General features: G+C 32.7%; 4 protein-coding genes and 1 long non-coding RNA gene across 5 annotated transcripts; 3 read left to right on the top strand and 2 right to left on the bottom strand.

Annotated features, from left to right (window-relative positions):
• Positions 1-1,390: 1,390 nt before the first annotated feature.
• LOC134829332 (E3 ubiquitin-protein ligase Bre1) lies at positions 1,391-6,707 on the bottom strand. The gene is made up of 6 exons (XM_063842369.1): positions 6,595-6,707; positions 5,348-6,435; positions 4,277-4,450; positions 3,246-4,208; positions 2,989-3,180; positions 1,391-2,132 (listed from the first exon to the last, which is right to left on the bottom strand). Exons 2-6 carry the CDS (start codon positions 6,425-6,427, stop codon positions 1,560-1,562), a joined length of 2,982 nt encoding a protein of 993 aa, XP_063698439.1. The 5' UTR covers positions 6,428-6,435; positions 6,595-6,707; the 3' UTR covers positions 1,391-1,559.
• A 135-nt stretch (positions 6,708-6,842) lies between these two features.
• LOC134832683 (DNA replication licensing factor Mcm6) lies at positions 6,843-10,914 on the top strand. Its single transcript, XM_063846793.1, has 3 exons — positions 6,843-6,997; positions 7,058-8,990; positions 10,403-10,914. The coding sequence occupies exons 1-3, from the start codon at positions 6,906-6,908 to the stop codon at positions 10,835-10,837; spliced, it is 2,460 nt and encodes an 819-aa protein (XP_063702863.1). The 5' UTR covers positions 6,843-6,905; the 3' UTR covers positions 10,838-10,914.
• LOC134832684 (proliferating cell nuclear antigen) lies at positions 10,905-11,965 on the bottom strand. Its single transcript, XM_063846794.1, has 2 exons — positions 11,762-11,965; positions 10,905-11,701 (listed from the first exon to the last, which is right to left on the bottom strand). The coding sequence occupies exons 1-2, from the start codon at positions 11,867-11,869 to the stop codon at positions 11,027-11,029; spliced, it is 783 nt and encodes a 260-aa protein (XP_063702864.1). The 5' UTR covers positions 11,870-11,965; the 3' UTR covers positions 10,905-11,026.
• Positions 11,966-12,286: 321 nt separating this feature from the next.
• On the top strand, positions 12,287-14,014 carry LOC134832178 (uncharacterized). Its single transcript, XR_010162051.1, has 4 exons — positions 12,287-12,373; positions 12,529-12,706; positions 13,625-13,821; positions 13,961-14,014. It is a non-coding gene; the product is annotated as an uncharacterized LOC134832178 (long non-coding RNA).
• A 1,732-nt stretch (positions 14,015-15,746) lies between these two features.
• LOC134829406 (paramyosin, long form) lies at positions 15,747-26,361 on the top strand. Its single transcript, XM_063842458.1, has 10 exons — positions 15,747-16,026; positions 16,368-16,424; positions 18,928-19,181; positions 19,562-20,433; positions 21,690-21,817; positions 21,874-21,986; positions 23,915-24,434; positions 24,502-24,597; positions 25,251-25,532; positions 25,596-26,361. The coding sequence occupies exons 1-10, from the start codon at positions 15,913-15,915 to the stop codon at positions 25,800-25,802; spliced, it is 2,643 nt and encodes an 880-aa protein (XP_063698528.1). The 5' UTR covers positions 15,747-15,912; the 3' UTR covers positions 25,803-26,361.
• The last annotated feature ends 1,447 nt before the right edge of the window (positions 26,362-27,808 follow it).

The raw sequence follows: 27,808 nt of genomic DNA, 5'->3' as shown, positions 1-27,808 counted from the left end.
GTGAAAAAAAACTTTAAAAAATATTTTTATTTTAATTAAATACAATATTTTTTTTTCAATTTTTTATTTAATAATTTTAATTAAACATTTGTTTATTGTTGTTTTTTTCTCAGATAGTTACTCATCGGCAGAACTTAAAAAAAATAAATAAATAACAGTTCCAGAATTTAAATATTAAAAATAATTATATATTAAAATATAATATAATATTAAAAAAATATTATACAAAAATATTAAATATTAAAAATATAAAAAAAATAAATGCATAAGGATATTTACTTAAATTTAAGTAAAAAATTAATTTTAAAGAAAATATATTTACCCCATTTATATATTTTTTTTCAAATTTTTCTTTTAATTATTATTTTTATTATGTAATTAATGTATATATTTTTTTTAAGTTGAACTCAAAATTTTTTAAATTTTATTAAAGACAAAACATTAAAATCTGAATAAAAATTAAATTTCTTATCCTGGAAATGGAGGAGGTAGCCAGCATGTTCCGCCATTGAGAATGCGAATACAATTTTTTTTGCAACAATCGATCGATAGTGTGCACTACAATTAAAAAATATCAAAAATTAAGCATTTTCTAAATAAAAAAGAAAAAAAAATGTTACCGGTTGCCATTCTGGAATACAATCTGAAGCAATTTCGTAAGCTCCGTATATAAAAATAACAATCAAAAATATTTTTTTGATCAAATTCATCTTTTTTAAAGTATTTTTTAAAATTTTTTACAAAGATTCACAATTAAAATGATAAAATACTGAGAATTGCGAAGATCTTTATATTGCAAAAATTTATATCAGTCAAAAAATTTGTTATCTTCGCATTTTAAAGAGACTGTAACCAAATTGATGATTCATCTGATAAAAAATGATAAAAATATTTGCTTAAAACCGAAACAGATTCAGTCAACATTTGACATGGCATCGACCTGAAAGCGAAAAAAATATTTTACGAGTGATAAATTTCGCAAAATTTCTTGAAAAAATATTTTTTTAAAAATTCTGATCCATTCACAATATGAAAGAATTTTTAAAAATTTCAATAAAATTCAAATTGCATACTTTCAGGGATTTTTCAATAGTGTTTTTGTTGAACAATAGAAATTTTTTCAAAATTTCTTTGATAAAGTGAGAAATTTATTCATGCAAGTGCAAAGTGTTGACCTCTGAACCGAAAAATGAATTTCTTATCAGTAAAAGTTGATTTTTAATGCAGTTCTATTCCAACTTTTGAGCTGAAAGGAACGAATTTTGCACAATTTTGAAGTCTGATGTTGAAATTTAAAGAAAAAAGTCCGAAAATGGGCACAAAAAAGTGCAAAATCGTGTTAAGAGATATTTTTACGAAAAATCTTCAAGCCAAAAAATTGTTGTCGATGCGAGATTTGACGTTAATTGAAGCAGCAAAGAAGAATTTCGAACGAATTCAAGAAAAAAATAAATTTTTGTGATAAATTCTAATAATTTTAGGATACATTTATTGTTCATAAGGTTAAAAATATTTAAAATAAAAAAAAAATTTTAGGAGAAATACTTGGAACGAACGTCTTAAGTGGACAAATACAGTCGATGATAGTCGTTTGCCCCGAAGGCGCAATTGCATTTCGGGCATTTGCGTTGTCGCGTCTCGTATCGCGTGCGCAAACAATCGTAGCAAAAGACGTGGAAGCACTTTGACAGCACGGCATCTTTCCGTTTCACCTTGCACGAGGGACACGTGAGCGTTTCCTTGTATTCGCGAATTTCCTCGAGCAGCACTTCGTCAATTGTCGTGCCCGTCATCTCGATTTTCTTCATGCGTTCCGCCTTGCGTTTGAATTGCGCGAGTTCTTCTTGCAGGCGTTTCGTTTTGTAGGCTTCCGCTTCGAGTGAGGAGGTTTTTTCGGCGACAACTTGTTGCGCTTCCTTCATTTGCGCGTGATACTTTTCGAGATGGAGTTTTAGGTCGGCTGCCGATTGCGCGGATTCGATTGCCTTGCGTTTGTGCATTTCCATCGCTTGTTGACGCAGCACGAGCTCCTTCTCGATTGTCGTGACGGTGTTTTGGAGGATTCGCTCTTTTTCTTCCAGTTTTCGCAAGACGATGTGCATTGCTTCGATTTGACTGTCGCGAGTTGTGACCTACAAAAAAATATTTTTTAATTATCTTTTTTAAGTTTTTGATAAAATTTCAAATATTTTGTCTTTTTTTCCTTTAAAAAGTGAAAATTTTGACAAAAATATTAGAAAAAATTTAAATTTTTATTGAATTTGTATTTCATTTATTGAAAATTCAGAAAAATTCTGAAAAAAATGTTCCATTAATTGATGTTTTTTGAAGAAAATTTTAAAAATTTAATGAAAAATGATAATTTGAAAAAAAAAAAATTAATTAATAATTTTAATTTAAATATAAAAACAATGTAAAATTTATAAAAATTAATTCAAAATTAATAAAAATTTAAATTGAATTAAATATTAAATTTAAAAAAAATTATTTAAAAAAATTTGAAAAATTATTTTAAAAAATTTGAAAAATAATTTTAAAAAATTTGAAAAAAATGTTAAAAAATCATTTTAAAAAATTTGAAAAATAATTTTAAAAAATTTGAAAAATTAATTTAAAAAATTTTAAAAATAATTTTAAAAAATTTGAAAAATAAATTTAAAAAATTTGAAAAATTTAAAAAATTTGAAAAATTTAAAAAATTTAAAAAATTTGAAAAATAAATTTAAATAATTTGAAAAATTATTTTCAAAAATTTGAACAATTATTCAAATATTGAAATAAAAATTTCACGAAAAATGCCTAAATATCTTTAAAAATATTGAAAAAAATTTAAAATTGATAATGATTTTCAAAAATAATAATTTTTCATGAAATTTTTCTTCAAAAAAATCGACAAATCGAACATTTTTCAAGAATTTTTAATTTTTTTCAATTTTTTCCCTTTAAATTTTGACTTTTCAGAGACAAATTCTTAAAAAATGATCTTACCTGATCCTCCAGGACTTGTTTTTCCTCACGCAGCAACTTGTGCATCTGATTGGCTTTTATCCTATCAGACATGAGTTTGAAATTAGCATCATCCTTTTCACGCAGCTGCTGAATTAGACGCAAATTTTGTTCTTGCATGTCTTCAAAAGCTTGTCCTGTGACTTCCATCTCGTTCAACAGGGCTTCTTCCTCCTAAAAAAAAATCAAAAAATTAAAATTTTTGAAAAATTTCTTTTTAAAAAACAAAAAAATCTTACATGCGATCCGACAAAAGGTCGATATCCGCCTTGCCATGAACCATCGGCAGGCTTTTGAGTCGCCAGTTGTTTCTGAAGTTCGTAAACTTTTTCTTCCAGCTGTTTAATTTTGCGCAACGCGTCTTCATCCGCTAATTTTTTGCGGTCTTCTCGTTTGGAATCGGCGACTTTTTTCACTTCTTTTCGCAGTTCTTCGACTTCCGAGCGGAGTTTCTTCTCCGTCGCCATTAATTGAACTTTGTCACGTTGTTCCTTCGACACACCTTTGTACATGTCGAGCAAGAGTTTCATCTCCTTTTGATCGTTTACCGCTTTTTTGAGTTGCGTTTTGAGATCGCGGACCAATTCGCAGTCGGCTGCCTTTTGTTCCTTCAATTTTTGCAGCTCCTTGGCGTCAGCTTCCTTTTTGACGTCTGTCGCGGGGGTTTCTTGCTTCACATTTGCCGTTGCAGCGCCATCAGCAACTGGCGTGGATTCTTTCTTGACATCACCTTCCTTCATTTCTTCGTCTCCTTCTTCGCCTTCGGTTTTTACGGCAGTTAAAGACTCTTCTTTGACGACATTTCCCTCTTCGGACGAACAAGCGCCTTCTTCTTTGACGGGTTTTTCGCCGGAAACTCCTTCTTTTTTCACTTCCGCGTCTTTTTCGACTTTTGTTTGCATCTCGTTGAGTTTCGCAAGTGCCTCGTCAAGTTCTTTTCGTAGTTTGACGTGATCGCCACTCACTTCCTTGTATTTGCGCTTGTAACGCGACACTTCGCCTTTCAGTTGGCCATTGTGATTTTGCAGCGAGGTGATTAAATGACGCATTTCCCTGTTGATGGGAGCTGTTTGTTCGTTTGCTGCCATATTTTGTTCGAATTCAATGCGGAGCATTTCGTATTCCTTACGAATTTGCGCGAGAACGTCTTCCATTTGGATCATTTCGCTGCGAACGCGCTTTTGAGCCATTAGTTCTTCGCTCTAAAAATTAAAAATTTCAAAAATTAATCAAAAATTTAGTTGAAATTGAGGAAAAATGAGTTACAAACCTCCATTAACTCAATTTGACGCAAATGTTGCATCTTGCTGGTTTGTAGTTGATTCCGATTTTCATCCAATAACGTCTTAATTTGCATCGACTCGTTATACAAAACGGAAAATTGTGATTGGAGACATTTGTATTCTGTTGTTTCCACGATAACGCTCTCTGGTAGTTGACGAATCTATAAAAATAATAAAAAAAATTAGAGTAAAATTATTTTTTTCAAAAAAATTCTCATATTTTTAAAGCAATTTGTGAATTTTCATCATCTCTATAGCTTGAATATAAAAAAAAATCTTCAAAAGAAATAAAATTTTTAAAATTTTCTATTTTTTTTTTTTTTTAAATTAAACGATTTCATGATATTCTTTGGTTCTAAAGCTGCTAAAAAAAATTTAAAACAATTTTTTTTTTAGAATTACCCGAATTTTGCTTAAAGTTTTTACAATTTTTCACAATTTTTTCAATCAAAAATTGACTTTCTTGACTAAAAAATTTTCAAAAAAAAATTTTTTTTTAATTATTCATTATTTTCTGTTTTCCATGAATTTTTCCGAATTTCCATAATTATTTTAGATTTTTTTTTTGATCTTTTTTTTACAAGACTTAAAAATACTTTCAAAAATATTTTAAAAAATTGAAATTTTTTATAATTTTCCGAAATTTTTAAATTTTTTCCTGAATTTCCACGATTTTTCCGAAATTTTCTTAAAAATTTTTAATTAAAATACGATCAATGACGTAAAAAAATCTTTAAAGGTTTAAAATTCATATAAAAAAATTAACATTTGACAATTAAAAAAAATTAAAAATTCTTCAGTCTTGTCTAAGTTTTCCATAATTTTTCACAAATTTTCCAAAATTTCCACATTTTTTTTCTAAAATTTTTATGATTTTTGTTACTATGAAGTCTAAAAGAATCTTTTTTGAACATTCAAATATTAAAATTCATCCGAATTTTCCTTAATTTCCCAAATTTTTTATAGTTTTTCACGAATTTTCATGAATTTTCCGAAATTTTCTTTAAAAAATTGTTCGAAAGTCTTAAAAAGTTAAAAATCCTCTTTAAAAAACTTACATCCATCTTCAATTTTTCCACTTCCTTCAATGCCTCCCGATGCTGGGCATGCAACCGATCCAATTCCTGTAGCCGATTATTCGCCAGCTCCCGATATTCCTCCAAATCCTTTTGCAGTTCCTCGAGTTGGTGCGCCGCAACGCTCGTCATTGTCGACGATCCGCCCGATTTGCTCGAACTCGACTTGGATTTCTCGTCTTTGTCACTTCCCGACGAGCTTCCGCTGCCTTCGCCGTGCATCTGATGCATCGCCTTGAGTTTTTCAATCGCTTCAGCGAGATGATTCTCGAGTTTGTCGTTCCTGCATCGAACTTTTTCCAGCTCATACTGCAAATCGTCGGTTTGATTTCGCAGCTCAGCAACTTCAGTTTCCTTTCCCGTGAGTGTGTCTTGCAATTCTGACATTTTTAGCGAGATTGTGTGATATTTTTCGTGCAACGTCGTATTTTGCATCTGCAAATTTTTATTTTCCGCCATAATTTCGATATGCGCTTGTCGCAAAGTCTCGTCCAAAGGCGGAGCTTCGGCAGGTTCTGTCGAATCTTCGGTCACCGCTTCACCCCGAATCGCTTTTGTGATTTTTTCGTTGCGTTGCATGAGTCGATCGAAGACTTGAACGATTTTCGCGACAGCTCGTTTCGACACTTGAACGCGATTTGCGAGTTTGTCGTCGAGTTCTTCCTTGTCCCAGGTCGAAAGTTGCATCAAAAAAGACGTCGTTGCCTCGTTTTCGTTCTTGTTCTCCGATTCGTCGGCAGTTTCCGCATCAAATCTCTGCAACAAAACGCGAATATCCTCATTTAGTTGATTCCAATAGCGATTCACGACATTCAAAACGGCATCATCTTGCGTTTGACGCTTCTCCAGTTGCTCGATTCGTTGTCGCAACTCGCCCTCGCAACGAACGCGCTGCTCAATCCGTTGCGCCAACTTTTTATTTTGGAATTGTAACACCTTGATATCCATCTCCTCGAGCGTCGAAATGGGCCCGATGAGATGCGGCTCAAAGTGAACTTTTTTTATGGGCGGTTGGTTTGCGGCATTTCCGCCGGAATCGTCTGCCGAACGCTTCGAAGACATTTTAAGCGCTAAAAAATGAAGAAAAATTAAAAAAATATAAAAATTTAAGGAAATCGATAATTTTCCTGGAAGAAAGCAAGATGCCGCTACTGATTTTTCGCAATTTTTCGGCAAGAAAAAAAATTTTAACAAAAAAAATCTTGACGAAACCCTAAATTAAGACTCACTTTAGGCGTTGGAGATATTTTCCACAAGTTCGCAGCAACTTTTCACACGAAAAATTGAATAAATTAATTCAATCGGTGGCTTTGTTGACGTCGGGATCCGGATTTGTGACTCGCCAACCGCTAATTCATCAATTTTGATGCAATGAGGCTCATAACTGACTTTTGTACGAAATCCATAGTGACTTAAAAGGGCACTTTTTACATCCCTAACTTGAATTTACCCGCGTATTTTTTGTTGTCAAGCTCATTTCCACACGAAATTAATAAAAACTCCTCGAATTTCTAAAAAAATTAGTTAAAAATTGTTAAAAATGGATGTTGCTGACGCTCATATCGGTCAATTACGTGTTAAAGATGAAATTGGGCTCCGTTGCCAGAAATTATTTCAGGATTTCTTGGAAGAGTGAGTTGATTCAAGCATTTTTTATAATTTCCGTAATAATTTTTTTCTCAAATGCAACAGATTTAAAGAAGATGGACAGCTAAAATACCTCGCAGCTGCCAACGAACTCGTCTCTCCGGATCGCAGTACACTCGAAATCAGCTTCGAGGACCTGGAAATCCAAAATCAGAATCTCGCAACGACCATTATCGAAGAATATTACCGTGTTTATCCCTTTTTATGTCAAGCGGTGAGCAATTTTGTCAAAGATCGCGCCGGTTTGAAGAAGGAAAAGGAATGTTACGTGTCCTTTACTGACGTTCCAACGCGTCACAAGGTCCGGGAACTCACAACGAGCAAAATTGGGACTTTAATCCGTATTTCTGGGCAAGTTGTAAGAACGCATCCCGTTCATCCGGAGCTTGTACTTGGTACTTTCACTTGTATGGACTGCCAAACTGAGATAAAAGACGTCGAACAACAATTTAAATTCACCCAACCGACAATTTGCCGCAATCCAGTATGCGCGAATCGACGACGCTTCATGTTGGATGTCGATAAATCGCTTTTTGTGGACTTCCAAAAGGTTAGGATTCAAGAAACGCAAGCTGAATTGCCTCGTGGATGTATCCCAAGAAGCGTGGAGGTGATTTTACGTGCGGAAATTGTCGAAACTGTTCAAGCTGGGGATCGGTATGACTTTACGGGGACCTTGATTGTCGTCCCAGACGTCGGAAGTCTTCAGATGCCCGGTGCCAAAGCGGAAATGGGGTCGCGTCACAAGCCGGGAGACAATTCGACGGAAGGTGTGCGTGGTTTAAAGGCTCTCGGAGTGCGTGACTTGAGTTATCGGATGGCTTTTCTCGCTTCAAGTGTTCAGGTGACGTCATCTCGTTTCGGGGGCACAGATTTACCGATGCACGAAGTCACGGCGGAAGATATGAAGAATCATATGACCGATGCGGAATGGAATCGTGTCTATCAGATGTCACGTGACACGAAATTGTACACGAATTTGATACATTCGCTCTTTCCGTCGGTTTATGGCAACGACGAAGTCAAACGGGGGATCCTTTTGCAACTTTTTGGAGGTGTGGCGAAGACAACGCATGAAAAAACTTCACTTCGAGGCGATTTGAATGTTTGTATCGTAGGCGATCCGAGTACCGCGAAGTCCCAATTCTTGAAACAAGTGGCGGATTTTTCCCCGAGAGCGGTTTACACGTCGGGCAAGGCTTCAACGGCGGCTGGTTTGACAGCAGCTGTCGTTCGGGATGAGGAAAGTTTCGATTTTGTCATCGAAGCGGGCGCTTTAATGTTGGCGGACAACGGAATTTGTTGCATTGACGAGTTTGATAAGATGGATCCGCGCGATCAAGTCGCCATTCACGAAGCGATGGAACAACAAACAATCTCCTTGGCAAAAGCAGGCGTTCGAGCGACACTTAACGCAAGAACTTCAATTCTCGCTGCTGCTAATCCGATCGGAGGACGTTACGATCGCTCGAAATCCTTGCAGCAAAATATTCAGTTGACAGCTCCGATTATGTCGCGTTTTGATCTTTTTTTCATTCTCGTCGATGAATGCAATGAAGTTGTCGATTACGCGATTGCACGGAAAATTGTGGATCTCCATTCGCACATTGAGAATACCGTTGAACAAGTTTATTCGCGGGAAGATGTTTTGCGCTATATTATGTTCGCGCGACAATTTAAGCCGGTCATCAGTGAGGAAAGTCGCGAATTGTTGGTACAAAATTACGGGCATTTGAGACAACGTGATTCGGGGACTGCGGGCAAAAGTACGTGGCGCATCACAGTTCGGCAGCTGGAAAGTATGATTCGGTTGAGTGAGGCAATGGCGAAGATGGAATGTTCGCAGGAGGTGTTGCCGAAACATGTGAAGGAGGCTTATCGGTTGCTAAATAAGTCGATTATTCGCGTGGAGCAGCCAGATATTCATTTGGATGACGAGGATGAGATTGAAACTGCCATGACGATGGATACGGATGAGGTGAGTTTTTTTAGAAAATTTAATTTAAAAAGATTTTTGAGGTTTTTGGTCTCAAAGAGAGATGAAATTTTCTTTTTTGAGTCTTAAAATTCATTTTTTTGATCAGAATTTGGGATTTTTGAATTCTGAAATTGATCAAAAGTTCAAAAAAAATTTCTTGAGGATGCTAAAAGTGTAATTTTTTGACAATTTTTTACATTTTTAAACCTTCGATTTTTTAAAATATTTTTAAATTTGTCAAAAATTGACAATTTTTCATAAATTTGTAATACTTCATGTCTTAAATCATGAAAAATTAAGCAAAAATTACAATCTTGAGTATAAAAATTTTGTTTTCTATCAAAGTTTTAGAATTTTCTCATGTTAAATTGATCTGAACTCGTCAATGTTTACCTTTTTCAGTAATAAAAATTCATCAAGTTTTTCAAAATTATCAAAATTGACCTTTCGAGATGCAAAAAATAATTTTTTTGAAAAAATTAAAAAAATTTACTTGAAAAAATTGAGTTGTAATTGTCAAAAAAAAAATTTTTTGAGCAAATTTCAGCATTAACTTAGCTAAAGTTAATGGAAAATTGACTTTTACAGCAATGAAATTTTAATTTTTAAAATTATTTTGGCAAAAATTCATACAAAAATTTTTCAAAATTGTCTTCTAAGTAATTAAAACTTCAATTTTTGAGCCAGTTCAAACTCAAAACTCATCTTAAAATATTGAAAATTGTCATTTTTAAAACAAAAATTTTAATTTCCTTATCAAAAATTTTTAAAAAAATTTCATAAAATGATGAAAATATTCAAATTTTCATCGAAATTCATAATTTTTTTTACCTCAAGGTCATGAAAATTGGCTTTTCAAGTACTAAAAGTTCATTTTTTGAATATTTTTTTTTTATTTTTAATCCGTAGTTGATCTAAAAGTGTAATTTTTTAGCCATTTTTGGCCAAATTTTGATATTTTTCTTCTTTAAGTGATCGAAAATTTCTAAAAAAGATTTTTTTTTTGAATTCTAGAAGTTAAAATTGATTCAAATTATTCAAAATTTAGCTTCTTGAGTAACAAAAGCTTTAATTTTAATAATTTTTTTTTATCATGTCTTTCGAAAATGATCAAAAATGGTCTTATAGAGTACTAAAAGTTGAAGTTTTAATGAAATTTATAATTTTCTTGCCTTCAGTTGATCAAAAATCATCAGAAATTGTCCTTTTAACTCCTAAAATTTCAATTTTTTGATTAATTTTGAAAATTTTCTTAACACAACTCATCAAAATTGGATCCAAAATGAACTTTTTACCTAAAAATTTTTAAATTTCTCATCTCAACTAAAACAAAAACTCCAAAAAATCACATTTTCTTACCTCTCAAAACCCAATTTCAACAAAAACTAATCAAATTTCTTCTCAAATTTCAGCCACAAGACGAAAACACAGCTCCCAACACCGTAGAAAATGGCACTCCCGCAAACGGCACCGACGATCTCGTCAAAAAGAAGAAACTCACCCTCAGCTTCGAGGAATACAAAACAATTTCCAACATGATAATCCTTCATATGCGTCAAGAAGAAACCCGCATGGAGGTCGAAGAAGTCGATTCTGACGGCTTGAAGCGTTCCGACATCATCGGTTGGTATTTGGAGCAAATCGCCGAGACAATCGAGTCCGAAGACGAACTCATCGAGAAGAAAACTCTCGTGGAAAAAGTTCTGGATCGCTTGGTTTATCACGATCAAGTCATTATTCCGCTGCGAACGGCAGGCTTGAAGGGAGCTACGCCCGAAGAAACGCCCGAAACGACGGAAGAGGATCCCGTTTTGGTCGTTCATCCAAATTACATTGTTGAGACCTAAGTTTTTTTTTATTATTTTTGATTTTTTTAAGTATTTTTTTGTATTATTGAATAAAAAATGAGAAAAATTGTTTATTATTTGATGGTTTTTATTACAAATTGTGGCTTAAGATAGGAAAGAAAAAAAAATTGAGGAATTGGATGAAAAAAAATTTTTTTTTTGTTGAATGAAAGGCAGATGTGAAATTTTTTAGTTGTCATCGTCCTCGATTTTAGGCGCCAAATAGTATCGGATGTGTCCCAATTCCTGAATGCGGTATTCAACGACGAGCGGAACATCTGCCGACATCGAAAGCTGGACTTGCGTCGACAATGGGGTTGCTTTTGTGAAGGAATTCAAGTAGCGACAGGCGAATGTGAGTGTCACAGGCTCTTGCATCTCAATTGTGACAGCTTCCTCTTCCTTGTCCACACTCGAAGTTTGTGCCAACTTGACATTAGCTGATCCAGCGTCGCCCGAAGCACTAAATTTGACGCCTTCTTTCGTGCAGGTAATAATCACCGATTCCCCAAATTGCGACAAATCACGGCAAATACGCGCAAATTCCGCCGCTGGCATTCGAACGACGCACGAATAATCTGTCTCCGGAATGCCCAAGTGCTCCTGGTCCAAATTCATCAATTTCATCTCGTAATCCGAGACTTTTTCCTGATTTGGCGACTCGAACATGAAAGTGACGGTATCGGCGTTGTCCTGGGCCTTCATTGTGACGATGTCGTCGTTGTTGGCGCACTTGAAGATTTTTGCCATGTTCGCGAGATTCATGCCCATCGAGAGGTTGCGATCGCAGCGATATTTGTCGAAGCCGTCGCAACGCAATTTGAGCGAAACGAGGGAGACGTGAGAGTTGTCCATGGCTTGCAACTGAAAAAAAGACGGAAATTAGCAGGAATTTCGAAAAAAAATGTGTAAAAATTGACTTACTTGAATTCCGGAGTCATTACAATCGAAAGTAGCCTCGTTCAATAAATCCTTGATGGCATCGAGGACCTTCTTGAGGATGCCGCTTGAGGGTAATCTTGCTTCAAACATGTTTATGAGACACAAAAATGGTAAATTTTTATAAAATTTGATTTGAAAATCCGGAGCACGTCCTTTTGTGACGAAATTCGATTGAGTTATGAAGCGCGAAATGCAGCTTGACAGATGTTTACATCAAGTCCGTTACAAATTTCAAATATTTTTCCTGTCTTTTAATTTTAAATGTCAATTTTTCTTTAGAAATTCTTGAAATTTTCTCTTAAAAATAATTTTTTAATAATTTTTAAAGCATTTTTTAATGAAAAATTTAGAAAATTTTAAAATATTTCAACAAAAATTTACAGAAAAAGGCAAAAAATCAATATTTGGTTGAAACATGAGACAAAATCCAAATTTGGAACAGACAAATTTTGACAGATAAAGTGGCGGCAATAAATTCAGTGACGTAAACAGAAAATTTCTGAGAAGGGATCACATCGCATGCGGATTTAAAATTAAAAATTAATGAAAATCTATCAAATTTTTCATGAATTTTCATGAAAAAATTAAATTTTGGTAAGTTTTGCACAAATTAAGTAACGCCATCTATTGACGAAACTAAAAAATTTCAAAAAATAATTTTTTTTCTAATCACTTTTTACAACAAGTACATAAGTAAGTACTAAAAATAGCAGAAATCTCGCATGTTTAATCAAAAAATTTATTTAAAGGCACACACACAAAGGAAAAATCATTAAAATAAACACTGAAAAATGTTTTGATTCCCGCATACTTTTGTCGTTCGTTGAAGAAAAACACACCTGATGATAAAAAAAATCGAAGAATTTTCCCCCTCTCCCGGCATCGCGGAATTCACGCAAAAAGACCGAACAACCGAAAGATCAACAGGTAAGCCAACGGAGTTCAAACATGGCACAAAATTTCGAGGAAGTCACCTGAAAATTCGCGTCTAAATGCGGGAGGAAGATCAATCGACATTCCTCGAGTCGCACGAAGCAAAAACGACGCGATTCCGCATTTAAAGCTGTTTGAAGTTTTGCGCGACGAAAACGAAACGACGAACGACATGAAATTATATCGAAGTTCAATAGTCAATGCTGTTCGGCGGTAGAAAATTTTTTAATCGAATGTCTGTTCAAATATCTCAGAAAATGCAGATTGATTCAAGTACACGAGTCTGTTTTCTTTTTTCGCTGTACGCGCAAAGTTCATGTTTAATGTCTTCATGTTTTGATGATGATTTCTTTTTGTGTGATGCCAGATTTGTTTATGTTGATGTTACGCAAACTTGTTGAGAGTGAAATATTTTGCAAGATTCTTTGTTTGGTTTGATTGTTTTTTTTTCGTGTTCGATCGCTTTTTCGAGAGATTTGAGCGATTGGAACACGTCTGGATGAGAAATCCGTGACAAATTTCTGATTTTTTTCATCAAAGACACGTAAATTTAGCATGCCCCTTTGCAATAATATGAACTGAGCACAAATGTGTAGGCGTCTGGTGTATCATAATGCTAAAAATAACGCAAAAAAAAATAATTTTGTAAAAATTGTGTGAATCTAATGTAAGACTCGCGACTAAATTTTGCTTCATTGTGTGAGTAAAATTATTCACAAAATGATTTTTTTTTATTTTTAATGTTTTTATGTTGAAAAACGGGGTAACTTTTCAAAAAATCACTTAAAAATTGAAACGTTGAAAAGTTATCCTCACACACGGTAAAGCACTCATCATTTTTGTGTGTCATAATTTACGATGATATGAAACTGATGTAAAATTTAGATTTTTTATTTTTTCTTGTTTTTGCAGAAAACAGCAAAAGTGGAAAAGTACAAAAAGATGCGAAATTTCGAACAATTTGTCGACACCCCAGACGTAAGTTGTTGTGACGTGCAGTAATTATTGTTTTTATTAAACTGAAGATGATGTCATTGCGATGAAAAACGCAAGAAATGCAAGTCTAGGTGATTCTATTGACGAGAAAAATAATGTGATTCAAGCAAAACGTGAGTAAGGAGAATATTTTTGGGGAATTATCGTCATTTTTTGTCGTTTTATTGCCATGTGGTGCAATATGGACTTAAAATTGATGATTTTGTACTTTGAAATTTTAATTGAGTAAAATTTTAGATTTTTTCTTTGCAGAAAGATGCTCTTGAGTTTCAAGGAATCGATTGAAAAATGAAAATCTTGAGAAGCAGATTAATGTGAATGGTTTAACTGCGAATCTAAAGATCCTATTGACTAATGAGAAATAATGTTTTTATAACAAAATCGATGAACAAATGGATTTTTGGCGAAATAATTGTTGTTCGATTGTAGAAAACTGTGATAGTTTACTTGTATATTAAAATGCATACTTTTAGCCATTCTATAATAAAACTTTATATTAATAGGTTATGGGCCCATTATGAACCAAAAATGTCTTTGTGAGATACAAACGATAAAATTACTAAAGGCGAAACTCATTGTCTTAAGTACTATCAAGGTTGGCAAACAAATCTTCTACAACATATACGCCTTTCGAACCAAATGGAATCTGTAACTAAAGAAAATATCGCCGATAAAGAAATATTTTACAAAATTTTCTAACAGGTTATGGGCCCAGTACATTATTGTCGAATTAATTAGAACTTTAACAAGAAACATGCTACATAAACAAGAAGTAGAATTTTTCAAAATTGGATTCTATCTGTTCAGTTTTATTCATTGAGAAGCAATATTCAATTGGGAAGCAATCTTCAGAAAATTCGTTCAAAGAAACAATGAATTAACAAAAAATCTCTAATACTTTTGGAATGACATTCACTCAATTCAATCTTCAATAAGCTGAAACAATATAATAACAAAACCTTTGGAAAAGATCAAATTCCTATGATTTAAGAACTAATTATTAAATTGACTCAAAACAAAATTTTACATTAAAATCTAACATTTTTCATAAAAAATTATTATAAATTGCCCTTCACACTAAAAACTTTTAAATGTATCTTAATGACTAACTAAAAATGCAGAAAATCAAACAATTTTAAGTAAAGTGACATAAATTTCTCCAACAAATATTTCATCATTCCCAAAGGGATTTATTTTTAAGTTCATTGCTGTTTCTATGCAAGAATGATTTATTCAGTCAATTTTTCTTATCTCTCTAAGAAAAATTTTAATTCTGTGTTAAAAACCACAGATAAAAAGCCAATGACTCTTCAAGATTTATTTGTTTTCCTTTCACCTATTCACAAGATATTTTTTTTTATGAAAATTATATTTTTTTTAATCTCATGACAGAAAATTGAAATGAAAAACACACACAATTGCCAAGAAAAAAACCGAAAATTATTTTATTAAAATTTGAGCGAAAAGTATATTTTATTATTATTGAACGAAAGAAAAAAAAATAAATTGTAGAATGACCATTTCCTAGTCCTAAAAATACTCTAGATGATTATATTTTTGTACATTTGTTACATTTTAATGTGTCTCTCTGTTACTCGTGTATTATTTGGAAATTGCCGAGCAATGCATTTTTTCATCATTTGAATGTTCTACGAGGTATTTTTCACCTAATAAAAGTCCAGCTTGTGTGTGTGTGTGTGTGCGTGTTGTTCTCAGATATCGTCGTCAGTGGTTGTGAAAATTGGATTTCGAATAAAAACGAAAGATTTTTCGGCTAAATTTATCTTTTTGAGAGTCGCGATCGCCCGTTGTATGCTACGGATGATGTTGAAGGAGATGCGCGCGCAACACAAACTCCCTTCTCAATGTTTCAACAACGCAGCGACGACGACGACGAAACCGACGAGAGAAAATCATATTCAGGCCATTTTTCCGCGACCTCTTTACACGTTTTGCGTGTATTGGTGTGGCGCACCGCGAGAGAGATCGCGAATTTTACTGCTGCCTGGCTCATTGTGAAGTATTACTCGAACGACTCGAAAGGTATCGCGATCAGTAGATCACCAGCCTTGGATCCGACACTTTATATTTTTGTGGTGTTTTAAAAGAGGTTTGAGAAGGCACACATACACACAGTGTTCCAATAACTGCGGAACGTAAGAAAATTTTTATCACAGGAAAAAAATTAACGAAAATCAGGAACAATGAGCTCCCGAGTAGCTAAAACCAGCAAATACACCTACAGCTCGTCCGGCGGAGGAAATGCTGATGTCAGCATTGAATACAGTGCCGATTTGAGTGCTTTGACACGCTTGGAGGTAGGTTAATCGGCTCACCGACAAAAAAAATTCAAAAAGTGAAAGTGAGGCTTTTATCAGCTACACAGGAAAAAAATATTACATAATTTTCTAAAATTAATAAAAAAATAAAAAAAAAGTTGGAAATAAAAAAAAATCATGAAAAAATAGCAGTGAATGTGAAAATCTACGACAAAAGTATTTTTAGAAATTTTTCAACGCCATAGAAGAAGTGTAGCAATAAAAAAATTTAAATGAAAAAAAATATTAAATAAAAAAAATATTCCTGTGTTCAAAAAAAAAAAAAAAAAATTAAAAATAAAAAAATAATTAAATAAATAAAACCTCATAAAATTTTCCAGGATAAAATCCGTCTTCTTCAAGATGATTTGGAAAGTGAACGCGAACTCCGTAATCGGGTAAGAAATCTTCTCCATAAAAAAATTTTTGGAACGGACTTAGAAAAAAATCCATAATTAGGACACGTCAATTTTTTTTTCATCTCGAACGAAAGTTAAATAATCTCGATTTTTTTTTGCCAACGTTTCACGATTCATATTTCACGGTAGTAGTCGGTGAATAGACCATGTCCATTTCATGTGAGATTGTTATTATTTAAAGACATTCGTGTGTTTTTTTCGTAAACATTTTCTTTTCGTAAAGAAGTATTTATGTAGCGTACGAAGTAAGTGCATGACCGAAAGCTGTTGTTGAGTGGATGAGAAACGAAAATATTATATTATTTTATTATTATGAAATAACATTTCGTCGACGATTTTTTTTTCTTTTAACATTTCAAAAATATAAAATAGAAAAAAAAAGAATTTTGCCAAAAATAACATTTTCTGAGGTAATTTCGTGTGTTGGATGTAAAGTGGGGCTTCTTAATGAATTCTTAAGACAGGGCGAAGTAGAAAGTAATAATTAAGCTAAGATGTCTGTTGAGAATTATTTTATGATATGATAAATTTTTTTATGGGATTTAAATTAGAAAATTTGCTTTGATAAAAAATTTTTGACGTTAGATGGCACTTTTAATTTATTTTTTTTAGAATTTTTGATTAAATTTTACACAATTTCTAAATAAATTGTTCATGAAGAGAAATTTTAGGATAAATTCTGAATTTTTTAAAGAAATAAAGAAAAAGATTTTGACGTTAGATGGCGCTTTAAATTCATTTTTTTAACATTTTTGATTAAATTTTACAAATTTTTTTAATAATTTTTTTAAAAACAGAAATTTTAAAATTTTAAACAAATAATTTTTTTTTAAGAATTTGAAGTTCAATAGCGTTTATATTAAAAAAAAAATCAATAACTTTTTCACAATAGAGAAATAATTTTAATATAAGTTTAACATAGGAAGATTTTTTTTTGTTCCTTTGAATAGAATTCTGAAAATTTTCCATTATTTTAAATCTTAATGATTAAATTAATGAATTAATCAATTAAATTTTTATGTAAAAAGGTTAAACAACTATAAAAAAAAATTGATGTTAGATGGCGCTTTCTTTTATTTTCGATCATTTTATAGAAAATCATACAAATGTTTATGAATAATTTTAAAGGAATAATAGAGAAAAATTATCAACAAAATAAGTTTTACTCAAAAAAATAAATTTTCGAGCTCAACAGATGGCGCTGTAGAAAAAGTATTTATATTCAAATCCCAATCAATTCTTAATTAATTTTTTTTTCAATTCTTTAACAATTTCAAAAATAATCAAAATAAATTTTTACTTATTGCAAAAAATAAAATTAAGATATAAAAAATAATTCTAAAGCGCCATCTAACGTCAAAATTTTTACTAAAAAAAATAATTTTCGACAAAATTTTATATTTTTATTAAAAATTGTTACTGATAAAATCCTAAATAGTAATTTTTTATCAAAAAATTTAATTTTTTACAAAATTTTAATCAAATTAATTTTTCCTAATTAATTTTATGTCAAAAAAATTTCCTTCATTTCCTGCTATTCCGTGAATCATTTACTACACCGCCAATTTTTTTTCTGACTTTTTGCTTGCTTTTTTTTGCAAATCTTACTCGAAAATTCCTTACCGAAGGAATTACTCATCGCACATTACGGAAAAATAAAAACAACACGAATTAACGGTTTTCTTCTTCTTCATCATACCTTTGCGCTTAAGTAATGTTGTTAATTTTAGAAAAACACATTCACTTTATTTACTTTAATTTCATTCTCGAGCGCGCGACGACGACTTCGTGTATGTTGTTGAAATATTTCGAGTTTACACATCATATAATAATACAAACGTGAGTAAGCTAGTCAAAGCAAACCGAGCGGAATGCGGATTATTTTCATGACTTTTCATCTTTTTTCTTTTATTTTTTATGCTCCCAATTCAGGTCGAAGTGATTAATTTGCCTGTTCAGATGGAATTTTAAGCTTTTTCACTGCAAAAATTAATTTTTCCGCTAATTATTTGCGCGATTCATGGAAAGATATGAAAAATTTTTCATTGAAATTCGTTCGTTAATGATGAAAAAATGAATTCTCCCAGTCGAAATCGTAATTTTTGAACATTAATCGCACCTCATGGTCTCCATTACTTGTGAAAATACTTCCTGACACGACGATTCGTATCAAAAACGAGGTAAATGTCTGTGAGATTTTATTGCAAAACGCAAGATAAAATTAATTTTTCATGAAAAAAATTTCGAGTGACAGCGAAATATATGTCTTTGCGTGGGAAGTGCTTTAAACTAATTTTCAAAATAAATAGAAATCCGCTGAAAATTAGATTTTTTTTTCGCTCTCGCGACAATTAATCTGTGTCACATTTATGAAGTCATGATAGGTTAATGACAAAATCTGGAATTTTTTTTTTTGACTGAAGACGGACCAAAAAAAAATTTTTTTATGATAAAATCTAATTTTTTTATGATTTTTTTGTAGATCGAACGTGAAAAGGCTGATCTCAGTGTACAAGTGATCTCCTTGCAAGAACGCTTGGAAGAGGCTGAAGGCGGTGCCGAGGGCCAATTCGAGATCAACAGAAAGCGCGACGTTGAATTGACAAAGTTGCGTAAACTTTTGGAGGATGTCCATTTGGAATCCGAGGAAACTGCTCACTTGTTGAAGAAGAAGCACTCCGAAATTATCGCCGACTTCCAGGAACAACTTGATGCCGTGACAAAGGGCAAATCCAGGTAAAAAAAGAGCACGAGAGAGCAAACAGGTGGCTCACACGGGCCATTTAACGTAGACTTAGGTTAGTGCCGAGAGTGCGGGAGAAGCGAATTCCGCACCAATACATGTTCGGGTTATTTTTAGCGGCGTTCTCTGTGAAAATTTCTCAAAAAAATTGCGTTTTTTTCGTGTTACACGGGATTTTTGTATGTTGTCCGGCCCAAATATGTCTGCTATTTATGAAAATTGTCGTTGCGTCTTTGTCTTGCGCGCACTCACGGCACTCGCCATACGGAAATTTGATCAGAGTGGGAGCGGGATGCGACGATCGTGTCGTTTTTCTGTGCGAAGAGAGAATTTTTGAAGATTTTTTCTTAATTTTCTCTCTTTTTCCACACAGGGCTGAAAAGGAAAAGGCCAAATTCCAGGCTGAAGTCTACGAATTGATTGCCAGCGTTGAAGCGATCACGAAGGAAAAGTCCGTTTACATCAAGAAATGCGAAACGTTGGAAGTCACCATCCACGAATTGAACGTGAAGATCGAGGAGCTCAACCGTACCGTCTTGGATATCACTTCCCACAAATCCCGCTTGTCGCAAGAAAATGTCGACTTGACCAAGGAAGTGCAAGACTTGAAGATCTCCATCGAAGCCGTTCAATACTCCAAGAGTCAACTTGCCACGCAATTGGAGGACAGTCGTCGTCGCTTGGAAGAGGATGAGCGTCGTCGCATGACCTTGGAAAGCAACTTGCATGCCGTCGAAGTCGAGCTCGAGTCGTTGCGCGTGCAATTGGAGGAAGAATCCGAAGCTCGCTTGGACTTGGAACGTCAATTGGTCAAAGCCACCGGCGAAGCGTCCCAATGGAAGAACAAGTACGAGAGCGAATGCGCTGCTCGCGCCGAAGAAGTCGAAGAAATTCGCCGCAAATTCACCATTCGCATCCAAGAGCAAGAGGAGCACATCGAATCCTTGTTGGTCAAGGTCAACAACTTGGAGAAGCAAAAGAGTCGCTTGCAAAGCGAAGTCGAGGTCTTGATCATCGACTTGGAGAAGGCCAACGGCGTTGCGCGTGATCTACAAAAACGCGTCGAAGTCCTCGAACGCACCAACGTCGAGTTGAAGTCCCGCTTGGAGGAGACTGTTGTCTTGTACGAAGCCTCTCAACGCGACTTGCGCCAAAAACAACAAGACTTGCAACGTCTTAGCCACGAGTTGGACAAAACTCGCGAGCAAAAGGAAGTCTTGGCACGCGAAAACAAGAAATTGGGCGGTAAGTTACTTGATTTAATTTTTAAAAAAAAAAAAAAAAATTCGGAAAATTTAATAAGTTTTCATGAAAAATCAAGATAAATATTTTTAAAAATTGAAAATTTAATTAAAAATTAAAACTTTTTATATGGCTGAAATAATCTCAAAAATTGAACAAAAAAAATTTTTATAAAAAATTTTAGAAAATAATTAATTTTATGACAAAACCTGAAATTTACGTGAAAATTTTGAGAAATTATTGAAAATTCGAAAAAAATTGTGAGAAATTCAAAAAAGTCGAAAACTTTTAAAAAATATGGAAAAAATTAAAAATAATTTAGAATAATATTTTGATAATTTTTTCAAAATCGTGAAAAAAAACTTAAAAAATGTTCATGAAAAGTTAAGAAAAAAATTATTTAGAATCCAAAATATTAATAAAAAGTAATTTTTTTAAATAATCTAAAATTTTCTGAAAAATTAAAAAAAAAAAATTATGGAAAATTTCATAAATTTTTATGAAAGATCAAGATAAACGTTAAAAACAAATGAAAATTGAAAAGAAAGACCTCAAGTGGAAAATTTTGAAATTTTCCATGAAAAATTTTGGAAAAAATAATTTTTTGAATTATTTTTATGTGGGACAGCTTTTAAAAAATATAAAAAAAAATCCAAATTATTTAAAAAAGGGAAAATTTGGTAAAAATTTTTGGAAAATTTGAAAAAAATAAATTTGGTAAAAATTAGGAAATGCAAAAAAAGAAGTCACCACGTTTAAAAACTTTCTTTGAAAATAATATTTTAAAATTTTTTCAAATTCATGAAAAATTTTGAAAATTTTCATGAAAAATTTGGAAAATTTTTGATTTGTGATTCATGAAAAATCATAAAATTTTCTATAATAAATTTACAAAAAAAAGTAAAAAATTAAGAAAATTTATAAAAGTTATATAAAAATTGGGCAAAATCCATGAAAATTCATGAAATAGAATTAATTTTTTTTATGCTTTATAAACATTTGACAAAAAAATCATACATATTAAAAAATTTAAAACATTATAAATATTTCCAAAAATTTCTATAAAATTCAACAGAAAATGTAAAAAATTAAGAAAAATTGTAAAAGTTCTTTCACGAAAATTAAAAAAAATTGGAAAAATTCGCAAAATTCATAAAATTTAATTAAAAATATTTTTGATGCTTTGCGAAAAAAATTAAAAATCTCATAAAAAATCATTAAAATTGATAAAAATTCTAAAAAAAAATAAATATTTTCAGATGACTTGCACGAAGCCCGCACCACTGTCACCGAACTCACTCGCCGCATGCACGAGATGGAACTCGAACTCCGTCGCTTGGAGAACGAACGTGAAGAGCTCACCGCTGCCTACAAAGAAGCCGAAGCTGTAAGTGCCCAAAATCCCTTTTTCCTCCAAAATTTTTTACTGAATTCCTCCTTTAGGGTCGCAAAGCCGAAGAACAACGCGCCCAACGCTTGGTTTCCGAATTCGGACAATTCCGTCACGAAGCTGAACGCCGCCTCGCCGAAAAGGACGAAGAAATTGAAGCTATTCGGTAAGTTTTTGTTTTTTCGGGTCCCCAACATTTGGCAACCACTGCTTTTGTGTTATTTTTACCCGAGTTTATTTTTAACTTTCGCACCGCACCTTCTGTCGTTTTTTTTTTATTTTTGTGGGAAAAACTGAATTTCTTCGTGATGCACGCGAAAAAAATGCGTTAATCATCAACAATCGATCAAAAAATCGCATCGTGACGCGTTTCACGTGAATTTCGCTCGAGGAATGAGGGCAATGTTGATTCACAGGTGGCGATAATTTGAGTTTTTCATCGAAAAAGTGCAGCAAAAAGCTTCCTGAACGACATTTTGGTGTGACTGGGACTGCTGTTGTCGTTGTGTCATAAATAATTGGACACTAATTGACATCAACGTCGTCATCCGAGAGTCCATTCAGCGCGAGAGACGCAAGTCGGATGCCAAAAATGCAAAATTTCTCTAAAGCAATGTGTCTTAATCGTGATTTTCTGCTGTGAATTTAATTGAAATTCCTCTCGAATGCAATTTCTATGCTGCTCGCGCGTCGTTTTTGCTCTTGAAGATCACGACTATGACGAAGAACAATCACTTTTATGTACAAAAACGCCAGATCCGCACAACTACAATCGTACGACGACAAAAATTTTCGCATTTAGCGCGATCGCAAATTAGTGCAGCAAATTCAGTTGCAATAAAACCATTTAGACGATTGTTTGAGTTCACGACGACGCGAACGGGCGACAGACAGATTTTTCACACAAGAAGAGGAGGAATTTTGCACATCATGATGAAAGTTGATCAAAAGTTGCTGCGTGGAAAGTCCGCGAATCAAATTAAGCACATTTTGTTGGCGGAAAGCATGCAAAAGCAAAAAGCGCAGGCGGATCAGCAGGAAGCCATTAACCAGATGTTCGAACAAAGAAAACGATTTTTCCGCAGTTCGAGTGAAGTACGGGACGTTTCGTGTCGCGATATCTCGTGCGCGGAAGGAGCGTCAATTTGCAAGTGCGCAGATGAAGTAACGGCATCGGCAGCAGTGTGTCGACAAAAATTCTCGTCATCGTTGACGCACATCAGGCAGGATTTGTCCAAATTTACGTGTAACACGGAGGAGTTGTTGCAGGGCGCAAGGTAGTCAAATATGGAAAAAATTGCCACAGTGGGCCGAAAATTAATTTTTTTGGTCAAAAAAAAATTTTTTGACGAATTTAGAACAATTTTTTCATGCAAATTTTATACTCACAGTGGTTCGAAAATTAGAAAAAATTAACCAAAAAATTTTTAAAAGAAGGAAAATTATGGTTTAGAAAGCAATTTAATCGTAAAAAATCTCAAAAAATTAAAATTTTTTAACTATTTTTATATTTTTTTTGTGTCATTTTATGAATTTACAATTAATTAAAATTTTTCAAAATTTTTTTGTTTGAAAAATCAATTGTAAAATTTATAAAATAACACAAAAAAAAAACTTAAAAATAGTTAAAATTTTGTAATTTTTTAAATATTTTTTACGATTAAATTATTTTTTAAACCATGAATTTTTTAAATTTTTTTAATTTTTAATTATTTTGGTCAATTTTTTTTAATTTTTGGACCACTGTGCGTATAAAATTCGTCGAATCAAAGGAAATTTTCAAGATTTTCGGATTAAAATTAAATTTTAATCCTCTGAAACTCTTGAAAATTTTCATTTATCTACGTTACTGACTCTGACGAACAAAAAATTACGTAAAAATGCACTCAAAAAGACAATTTGTCTTATTATATTTTGTATTTGCGCAAAAAATGTAAAGATCGCATGTGTAATTATTTCTTGGCAAAGTTCATGTTTGTTTAGAAATTATTTCGAAGCAATGATATATGGGTGTGGTGCGATCGAACCAAAAAAAAAAAAACAAAAATTTCAATCATGTCCTTGAATATTTCTAATTTTTCTGTCTCTTTGTAGCAAACAAACTGCTTTGGAAATTGAGCAACTTAATGCCCGTGTCGCTGATGCCGAAGCCAAGTTGAAGAGCGAAGTGATGCGCATCAAGAAAAAGTTGCAAATCCAAATCACCGAGCTCGAGATGTCCTTGGATGTCGTCAACAAGCAAAATCTCGACTTGCAAAAGACCGTCAAGAAGCAATCGTTGCAACTTACGGAATTGCAATCCGCCTACGACGAAGTCCAACGCTCCTTGCAAACCACTTTGGATCAATACGGTGTCGCGCAACGTCGCTTGCAATCCTTGACTGCCGAACTCGAGGAGGTCCGCAACAACTACGAAGCTGCCTTGCGTGGCAAGCGTCAAGCTGAATTGCAATACGAGGAGTCGCAAGTGCGCGTCAGCGAATTGGTCAATGTCAACACCAACTTGCAATCCATGAAGGTGAAGATCGAACAAGAATACCAATCTTTGGTTTCTGACTACGAAGAAGTTACTCGTGAATTGCGCGTCAGTGACGAACGCTACCAAAAGGTTCAGGTAAGTTTGCGTTTTTTTGCCTAAAGTCTCTTGGAAAGTCGGAAATTAATTGAAAATCCAATTGTAGGTAGAGTTGAAACACACAATTGAACAACTTCATGAAGAACAAGAACGCATCGTCAAGATCGAAACCATCAAGAAGTCCTTGGAGATCGAAGTCAAGGTAAAATATTCTTGCCCAGTGCATATTTTGAAGATTTTTAGCCCAATATACATTTGAAATTGTAGGCTTGATGCAATTTTTTAACAATTTCTATTCTAAAAACATTTTGAACTTTCACCCTAATGCACATTTTGAAAATTTTGCCCATTGTGCATTTTAAATTTTTTTCCCAATGCACATTTTATAAGTTTCCAAAGGGAAATTTTTAATTTTTTTTTCCTAATGCACATTTATTAAAAATTTTGCCCATTGTGCATTTTGAAATGTTTTCCCAATGCACATTTCATAAGTTTCCAAAGGGAAACTTTTAATATTTTTCTCAAAGAAATATCTTAAATTTTTACAAAAAAGTAAATTTTAAAAATCCTAATGAACATTTATTAAAAATTTTTCCCATTGTGTATTTTAATTTTTTTCCCAATGCATATTTTAAAAATTCCCAAAAGTCAATTCTTAAATTTTTTCAAAGAAATATCGTAAATTTTTACTAAATTGTTCATTTTAAGGGATTCCCATTGCACATTTTTTAAATTTTAGCCCAGTTAACATTCTAAAATTTTAGACCCAATGCACATTTTATGCAAAAAAATTGCTGTTTTCTTCAATTTTCGATCAAAATCAATAAAAATGTAATTTTTTTCTGTCAATTTCAGAACCTCTCAGTCCGCTTGGAGGAAGTTGAAGCCAATGCCGTTGTCGGAGCTCGTCGTGTCATCAGCAAATTGGAAGCCCGTCTCCGTGACATCGAAGCCGAATTGGACGAAGAGAAGCGCCGTCACGCCGAAACCTTGAAGATCTTGAGAAAGAAGGAACGCACCGTCAAGGAAATCGTCATCCAATGCGAGGAAGATCAAAAGAACATCTCCTTGTTGCAAGAACAATTAGACAAAGCCACCTCCAAGATCAACGTTTACAAGCGTCAATTGGCTGAACAAGTAATTTTTTTGTCGTTTTTCACTAAAAAAAAACAAATTTTTATAAATTTTTCCGTTTCGCAGGAAAGCATGTCTGCCCAATCTGTCAACCGTGTACGTCGCTTCCAACGTGAAGTCGAAGCTGCCGAAGAGCGTGCCGAACATGCCGAAAGTAATTTGAATCTTGTCCGTGCCAAGCACCGCACCTTTGTCACAACATCCAACGTTCCCGGCTCTCAAGTCTATCTCGTTTCGACTGAAACCACCCGATCAAGCGTTGAACGCTTCTAAACGAACGAACAACAACTGAACACTTTTTTTTTCTAAGATCCTGATACAACAACAACAACAACCGAAAATATGTACGAAAAATCTCCCGGACTTGCAAAAAAAGATCGAAAACCGACGTGACGACTGAAAATTTAGACGAACACAAAATACCATCCGAACTTTTGTCGCGTCGAGAGTCGGGAGCATTATCTGTGTCTACAATCAAACCATTTTAATTTAAAAATAAAAACAAAAATATTTATGTGTGTTTGCAAAAATAAAATCTTATTATTTTTTTTTGACTATAAAACGTTTAAACTTAAAAAAAAAACAAATATTTATTAATAAAAAATGCAAGAAAACCTCTAGTGGCTAATTTTTGATCATCCTTTCCCTTTTTTATTTCCCCTCGTTTTTTTGTTTTTTTTTCTTTTTGTTCTTCTTTATTAAAAAAAAATCCTTCGATGTATTTTTGTTGCTAAAAAAAATAATTAAAAAAATATTTAAATTAATTAATTAAAGAGAACAAAAGAATTTACCTAATATTTAATTTAAAAAAAAAAATAAATTAATATCGAACCCAACTATTTATTATTTATGTGCATTTTGGTAAATAATAAAACAGTATGAAGTCAATAAAAAAATTTACTTGTAAAATTTGTAAGAGAATGAAAACAAGAAAAAAATTGTATAAAAAAACCAACAAAAAAAAATTATTTTATTTTTTATTTTAGAACATATTTTACTTTATCTCAATTCAATTGGCGAGAAATTTCGGAGACAAACCGCGCTCAATATCGCCCAGGTGGCTGCCAATGAGGAGCCCGTCATAGTCGAGGCCGAAGATCAAAGCTCTTAACTCACCCATTTAACACGCATTTTTAACGCATGCTGCCGATCATCGCTTTTCATCATTAATTCTCTTTTTTTTTAGTCATAGAATTCTAATAAAAAAAAATTAATTTTTAATTTATTTTAATTATTAATTAATTGTGCATTTATCATATCAATCATCAATTAGTTTGTAAGAAAAATTTCTTTTTTTTAGTGAAAAGTGGAAAATTTCTAATTAAATTATTTCAAAATTGACCACTTTTTAGCTTTAGTGAGAGGAATTATAAATAAAAAAAAACCCAAAAATATCATGAAAATAAAAAAATCAAGCTATATTAATGAACGCTTAACTATTAACGATTCTAACTAATTTCATGAGAATTCATTAAAATGTGAGGGCTTCAAAGGAAAAAATTTCTCAAAAAAAACTTCCAAACCATTTTTGTTCGATTTCAAAGCTGAAATTGAATAATTATGCATTTTAAAGATAATTTCCATGCATATTTGGTCGATTTTTGATAAAATAAAAAAAAAACGATTTTTTCATATGAGGAGCAAAAACCGTTGTTTTTTTCTCACGTCAAGTTTCAACCCATTTTTGATGGATTTCAAAGCTAAAATTGAATAAATATTCATTTTGAAGATAATTTCCATGCATATTTGGTCGATTTTTGATAAAATAAAAAAACAACGATTTTTTCATATGAGGAGCAAAAACCGTTGTTTTTTACTCACGTCAAGTTTCAACCCATTTTTGATGGATTTCAAAGCTGAAATCGAATAAATATTCATTTTGAAGATGATCTCCATGCAGATCTCCTCGATTTTTGAAGAAATAAAAAAACAACGATTTTATCATATGAGGAGCAAAAATCGTTTTTTTTTCTCACGTCAAGTTTCAACCCATTTTTGATGGATTTCAAAGCTAAAATTGAATAAATATTCATTTTAAAGATGATTTCCATGCATATCCCCTCGATTTTTGAAGAAATTAAAAAAACAACGATTTTATCATATGAGGAGCAAAAATCGTTGTTTTTTCCTAACATCAAGTTTCAACCCATTTTCGATCGATTTCAAAGCTAAAATTGAATAATTATGCATTTTAAAGATAATTTCCATGCATATCTGCTCGATTTTTGATGAAATAAAAAAAAAAACGGTTTTTTCATATGAGGAGCAAAAATCGTTGT

The sequence above is a fragment of the Culicoides brevitarsis genome, chromosome 2 (assembly GCF_036172545.1).
Source record: "Culicoides brevitarsis isolate CSIRO-B50_1 chromosome 2, AGI_CSIRO_Cbre_v1, whole genome shotgun sequence".
NCBI classification, from domain to species: Eukaryota; Metazoa; Arthropoda; class Insecta; order Diptera; family Ceratopogonidae; genus Culicoides; species Culicoides brevitarsis.
Note: the sequence above shows the minus strand (reverse complement) of the source record. Positions and strands in the feature narration are given on the sequence as shown.

Excerpts from the sequence above, each read along its gene's own strand:
- LOC134832683 (XM_063846793.1), top strand. The coding sequence starts at position 6,906 with ATGGATGTTGCTGACGCTCATATCGGTCAATTACGTGTTAAAGATGAA. Across the intron at positions 6,998-7,057 it reads TTTCAGGATTTCTTGGAAGA|ATTTAAAGAAGATGGACAGC; the intron begins GTGAGTTGATTC and ends CAAATGCAACAG. Across the intron at positions 8,991-10,402 it reads TGACGATGGATACGGATGAG|CCACAAGACGAAAACACAGC; the intron begins GTGAGTTTTTTT and ends CTCAAATTTCAG.
- LOC134829406 (XM_063842458.1), top strand. The coding sequence starts at position 15,913 with ATGAGCTCCCGAGTAGCTAAAACCAGCAAATACACCTACAGCTCGTCC. Across the intron at positions 20,434-21,689 it reads CGAAAACAAGAAATTGGGCG|ATGACTTGCACGAAGCCCGC; the intron begins GTAAGTTACTTG and ends AAATATTTTCAG. Across the intron at positions 24,435-24,501 it reads AACGCTACCAAAAGGTTCAG|GTAGAGTTGAAACACACAAT; the intron begins GTAAGTTTGCGT and ends ATCCAATTGTAG.
- LOC134829332 (XM_063842369.1), bottom strand. The coding sequence starts at position 6,427 with ATGTCTTCGAAGCGTTCGGCAGACGATTCCGGCGGAAATGCCGCAAAC. Across the intron at positions 4,451-5,347 it reads TGGAAAAATTGAAGATGGAT|ATTCGTCAACTACCAGAGAG; the intron begins GTAAGTTTTTTA and ends TTATTTTTATAG. Across the intron at positions 4,209-4,276 it reads GTCAAATTGAGTTAATGGAG|AGCGAAGAACTAATGGCTCA; the intron begins GTTTGTAACTCA and ends TTTAATTTTTAG.
- LOC134832684 (XM_063846794.1), bottom strand. The coding sequence starts at position 11,869 with ATGTTTGAAGCAAGATTACCCTCAAGCGGCATCCTCAAGAAGGTCCTC. Across the intron at positions 11,702-11,761 it reads GTAATGACTCCGGAATTCAA|TTGCAAGCCATGGACAACTC; the intron begins GTAAGTCAATTT and ends TCTTTTTTTCAG.